The sequence below is a fragment of the Durio zibethinus genome, chromosome 10 (assembly GCF_047325235.1).
Source record: "Durio zibethinus cultivar Kanyao isolate XHJ-2024 chromosome 10, ASM4732523v1, whole genome shotgun sequence".
Lineage (NCBI taxonomy): Eukaryota > Viridiplantae > Streptophyta > Magnoliopsida > Malvales > Malvaceae > Durio > Durio zibethinus.
The window spans coordinates 24494327-24500527 of record NC_143171.1 but is presented as its reverse complement, the minus strand read 5'-3'; the positions used below and the strand labels follow the sequence as shown (position 1 = coordinate 24500527).

The 6201-nt window shown below is 26.5% G+C and overlaps 1 protein-coding gene across 1 annotated transcript; it reads left to right on the top strand.

The window, feature by feature from the left end:
• Positions 1–389: 389 nt before the first annotated feature.
• On the top strand, positions 390–1268 carry LOC111293387 (F-box/kelch-repeat protein At3g06240-like). The gene has a single exon (XM_089766276.1). It carries the CDS (start codon positions 390–392, stop codon positions 1266–1268), a length of 879 nt encoding a protein of 292 aa, XP_089622402.1.
• Positions 1269–6201: the final 4933 nt, after the last annotated feature.

The following is a 6201-nucleotide window of genomic DNA, read 5'->3' as shown; positions in this document are numbered from 1 at the left end:
CAGAGCCAACATCCTAGCCCCTGGAACACCAAGCCCAAACCACCTTCAACCCCTTGCTCACCGAAACCACCACACCCACCTAAATAGCCTAATACCTAGAACCTTCGTCAAATTCTATCTAGAATTAAAAAGAAAAAAAAAACGTATTTATTTCGAAAAGCGGGACAAAAATACCGAAAACACAAAATTTCCCCAGAACACGTGAAATACACTATCAAAATTAAAAAGGCAGTAAAGGAGAAGTGTAAGAGATAGAGATTTTTGTTGGGTTTTGGCAGTTTAATCGGCGGTGAGTATTCTTGGAATTTTTTACTTGGATCCAGGTGGCGTACGTATACTCAATCTCTCGTTTACATACGCACAGGGGAACACGTGAAGGAAGATTATCCATGGCTGCAGCAGCAATCACCCATTCGCTGCCTGAAGATGTTGTGGTGGATATTCTGGCAAGATTACCTGTCAAATCTCTAAAGCGATTTAGGTGTGTTGGTAAGTCTTGGTGTTCCTTGATTCAAAGCCCTCAATTTATTACTGCCCACTATTCTTTTAGTAAAAACAGGGCCTGTCTCCTCATCAAATATGAGAATTATATAGAGAGAAAGACCATGGTCTCTTTTATTTCCAATCAAACTCTTGATCTTGTTGCCAATCTTGATATTCCTTCCTTTACCGATAACCCAATAAGTATAGATATCCGAGGTTATTGCAATGGCATAATTTGTCTTTGGAACAGTGTTGGTGGTGTTCTTTTGTGGAACATTGGGACTAAGGAATTTAAAATTCTCCCCATGTGTCCTTTTGAGTATCCGCCAAGCTATAAAAATTGTATTGAAGTAGCTGGTCTGGGTTATGATTCCAAGAGAGATGAGTATAAAGTAATTAGGTTTGACACATTTTGGGACGGTGATTTCAAATATAACGACCTCAGCGCTCCCCGAGGTAAGCGAGTTGCTTTGTACAACTTGACTACTGATTCTTGGAGAAAGTTCAATGACAACTTGAATGTTGATTTCTTCTATGTTTCTACGAACAATCAAGTCTACTCCAACGGATTTTATCACTGTTGGGCAGTTGTTGATAATGAAGATTTGCTCCTTTCATTTGACATGAGTAATGAAGTTTTCGTTGCAACACCATTTCCTGATGGGGGTTTGGGAAAGAGCTGTAGAACAACATACTATCTTACCTATTTAATGGAAATCAACGGATCACCTGGTGGGTTTCTTTGTCATGATTATCGTGTGAGAAATAGATGCTATGATGTATAGGTGTTGGGTGAACTAGGTCTAAAGAACTCTTGGACAAAATTATTCACCATTGAACCTATTCCTTATGTGCATCTACCATTAGGAGTCGGTAGCAATGGTGAAATCTTCTTTGAGAATGAAGAAGGCGACTTTCTGGCCTGGCATCATCCAAATAACCAAGAGATAAAGACACTCCAATTTGAAGGGTGTGCATTAGAGCTAGCAATGTATGCAGAGAGCCTAGTTTCTCTGCATGGAGGAACTACATTCAACCATTAGTTTTCATTTCCTCATGCATACATTTTAGTTATGCTTTTTATTTAATGTTCAACCTTTCAGTATTATTATATATTGTATTGCAACCTTACTTTGTATTGAGAAGCATCCGATGGATTTTCTTCTGTCATTTTCTTTTTTCTTACATGGCATTCAATTTTCAGTCTTTGGTTTTCTAATGATCATATAGATGAAGGCCATTGGAGTTTCTTGATATTGTTTTAAGATGGTAACATCAGTGGTTTATAGATGGATTTCATGGCAATTACAGAGGTCAATGCTACCTGGAGTGCAAAGAAAAGAGCCAATTTGATCAAAGGAAGGCATCTTTGATATAATATAATGGTTAATATTATAGTTTGAGCTTGACTAGTACAAAATATTATTTTATTAATAAATATTATTTTTAAAATAAATTTATTTAAAAATATTAAAACATTAATATTAAAAAAATATTATTTTAATATTATTTTCACCAATCAACAAACTTAACTATTTCAAATGAGATCTTATGAAAAATTTTAAGTGGTAATAAGAGTTAGGGTCATTTGTTTCATCGGAAAATGACTTTTCAGAAAATGATTTTCATATTTTTTGGTGTTTGTTTAGTTGAAAATTGGTTATTCAATAGAAAATAACTTATTGATCAATGAAAAATAAGATCATTTTTTTAAAAATTATCTTACGGATTTAAAAAAGAGATAATATTTTTTAGAAAAAAAATTGATTATGAGTAGAATTATTTATTAATATTTTTAATTATAATTTTACTTATAAATAATATTGTATTAATAAATAAAATTATAATATATTAACAAAAAATATATTATTAATAAATAATATACTATTAATATAATATATTAATAAATAATATTAAGAAATAATATTGTAATAAATTAATAAATAATATAATAATATTATTAATTTAATTAATAAATATTGTAATAATATATTAATATATTAATAAATAATATAAAGTATAATAAATAGTTTTATTTTAAATATTTTTATATTAACATAATATTTTAATACTAAATAATATCATTAAAATATAATTATTTTTTAATATTAATAATTTTAATAATAAACAATTTCAATATATTTTAATAATAAATAAATTTTATTATTTTAATAGTTATTTAATATTATTTTTTTAAAAAAATAAAATTTTTAGAAAACAATCAAATCAAGAAAAATATTTTTCATTAACGCATTCAAATAAAGAAAATCTTTTTCAATTCAAAAAATGTTAATATTTTTTCAAAATTATTTTTTCGAAGTAATTTTCTATAAAATAAACAAAACCATAATTGGATCTAACCCGATTCATGTACATCATTAGCAAGTGTAACTTTTCAATGTAGTTGATTTTTATTTGCCATCTTTTATTGCATCTTTTATCTTTTATGATCAAAATTGACTATTGCTATCCAACACAAGGTCTCCAACTTGAATCTAGAAAGTGTTTTCAACTAATAAATATTGGAACTTTCTACTTCCTTTATAAGATTCTGCTTTGGACAAATGAGTCTTTTCCAAAAACTTGATCAAAATAATCGTTTTGGAACAATTAAAGATTCATTTTTGAATCAAGAAACATAAAAAGTTCATCGTTGAACTAGCATCAAATTTCCAGGATATGATAGATTTTTAGCGGCTACCGAATTCTTCCTAAAATGGAGGGATATTGTTTGTGTCAAACTTCTTAAACACATATTTTGAAAAGTCCTATCATCACTATATGGAATATGGAAGGAGATTGACTTACAGTTATTCTTGAAAGATGTTGGAAGTCTAGGAGAAATAGAACTTCTGTTGGCACAGCTTCATGATGGAGTTAGTTGTGTGGGTAGGGTTCAAGAGAAAAAAAAAAAAAAAGAAAAGAAGCAAAGGACAAATTTTCAAAAAATAAGAATTTTCACAGGATTTTAGGAGTTTATTCAATTGATTTTTGTATTAGGAAATTTAGACATTTTTATTTTTAAAATTTTATTTTATTTTTTATCTTAAGCTTTGATTAAAAAAAAAAGAAGTAATCTTTTATCTTATTTTTTAAATGAAAAAATTTTTAACTCCATAAATGACATTAAGATGATGATACATGTCTCATTTTATTTTTTTTAAAATTATTTTTTAAAAATATATAAATGATGTGTATAATTGTTTTAATCCTACTTGTGAAATTAAAAAACTCAACTATTAGTATATTTGAGATAGGTTTAATATAAGTAAGGTCTAATATAAAGGTCTAGTATAAGTGAGGTCCAATGTAGACCTTACTTGTTGATATTATTGTTTTTGATCATTTTTTAATAAAAAAAAAAAAATTGTCCTAAATTGTACACATTTAGATATGATTGGTAATTTTTATTAAAAATATAAATTTCAATCTTATCCTAACTATATATTAATGTTATAATGGCATGTTTAAAAATAATAATTAAGTGATCAAGTTAGTATCGAACCACTGTTCATAAGATTTATGTTCTTCAATTTTAACGACAAAAGTTCATTATAATTTTTTTTATTTTTTATATTTTTAGTAATATCTATACAATTTTATAAATCTAAGGACACTTATATTGTATTTTTAATATTATACTTTTTATATCTAATATCATTATTTTTATTACAATTTTTTTTATTTAATTCCAATATTTAATTAAAAAAATTATCCAAATAATGCAATTACAACTGCAGTTATTATGAATTGAAACATTTCAAAATTCTTCATTTAAAGATACTCTAAGAGTTAAAGAGGAAATCTGGAAAGAGAACTTATAATTGTTAGTAATCGAATCCTAGTCTTGGGAGATTCTACTTTCTAAAGAAGATGAGTGAACTAATCATACTAATAAGCCTTGAGCTCATAATATATAAATATGTTGATTATATGATTGTATATATATATAATAAAAGAAAATATCTATACCATTTATAAAGTTTTGTCTTAATTGTATCACGAGTCAATTGAAATCAATTATTAAAAAAAAATTACTTAAAGTTAGAAAGATAAATATATATATTTAAGAGAATTTAAAATATGATTTGAATTTAAAAATAGTTGCTTTTTTTTTAAAGAAAAATACATAAATATCATCTGGGATCTCCTCTACCCAACTGTTTATCCTAAGCCTCTCGATATTGAAGTACATATTCTTGGGTGAAAGCCACTGTACTTTGATACGTCCTGTAGATGCTATTAATAACAGCTTCATTTCTGTAATGCCATATTGCCCATGCCATGACCATAATTGCGAAACTAGGTTCTTATCCGTTTTTGCGATTAGAAAAACAGCATTGTCGCATAGTTAGGATATTTTATTGTAATCTTTTTCTTGTATTGCCTTTGCATTTATGATCAAATTTCACAATGAGACAAAAATCATATTGTCAAATAAAATTTTAGTAATTTAAAATTAGGAAGTATCTACTCAATTTCCTTATGTAATTTCTTTTTAATTGTTAAATTCTTAATTATGTATGACTACCATTTTCTTTTCTTTTTTTTTTCTGAATAATTATTTTTAGCTCTTGCTTGTGTTCTTGTAATCTTAGGAGTGGTTGACGGTTGACAATAAGGTTCAAACTCAGTAGAAGAACTAGGTTTTTAATTAATTCATTGCCTAAGGTAATTGTGCATTTGGTTTAATTGTTAAGTGCATTGTAATATTACTTCAAAATTTTAAAAAAAAAAGTTGTAAAAAATTAAAAACAATAATTTTCTGCTTTAATTTCTACTTAGCTTTTTAATTTGGTGATCACTAGATGACATGCACTTCTTTTTGCAGAAATTTAAGGTCCAATGTAATTTTTTCTGTCATTCTTGGAAAAATATTGGCCCTAATTACTCGAGCTAATTTTAGCTCAAATGCTTTGTATTTATTTATTTTTATTTATTTACTCCCAAATACGGAATTGATTATAGTATCGAGTGCTTTTGTATATTTTCAAATAAAGTGAACCTTTTGATGGTATTAGGTAGGGCATTACAGGGAACATATTCATGTTGGCGAAGAAACTACAAACCTTTGAACCCGGTGAAATGAATTTTTCTTGTTTGCTTGAACGTGCCAAGGCAGCCAATATGTGTCTTCTCTTGTGGTTAATGTATTGAAACAATTTCAATATTATTGTATTAAATTTGTGTTATTTGTATATTGGAATAAATTATATATTTAGATATTTAAATATTTATAATATTCAATTTATGAATTTAAATTTTTTTTATTTTTTAAATATTTTTTATTTAATTATAATAATAAATATTGAAATAAATAAAAAAATAGATTTTTTTTAATTTAACGATATTTGTGTGCAAAAATATTGCTAAATTATAGAAATTACTGGTTTTTTTTATTGCTAACATTGCTAATTTTTATATTCTAGCAGTATTTTTACACACAAACACTGTTAAATTTAATAGTATTTTTGTGTACAAATGTAATTAAGTTAATAGTATTTTTTTCTTGAAATGTCATTATATTTTCTACTACAGGTATGACCATCGTTTTTAATGGCATTTTTTAAAATCACTACAAATCATTTAATGACGTTTCTAAATCGTTACTAAACACGAAAAAAAATTTCGTTAAAAACTTGTTCCCTATAGTGTAAGTGTAAGTGTCATAGATTTAATTTTGATCCAATTATAAAAAATATGTATAACTCTTGCACT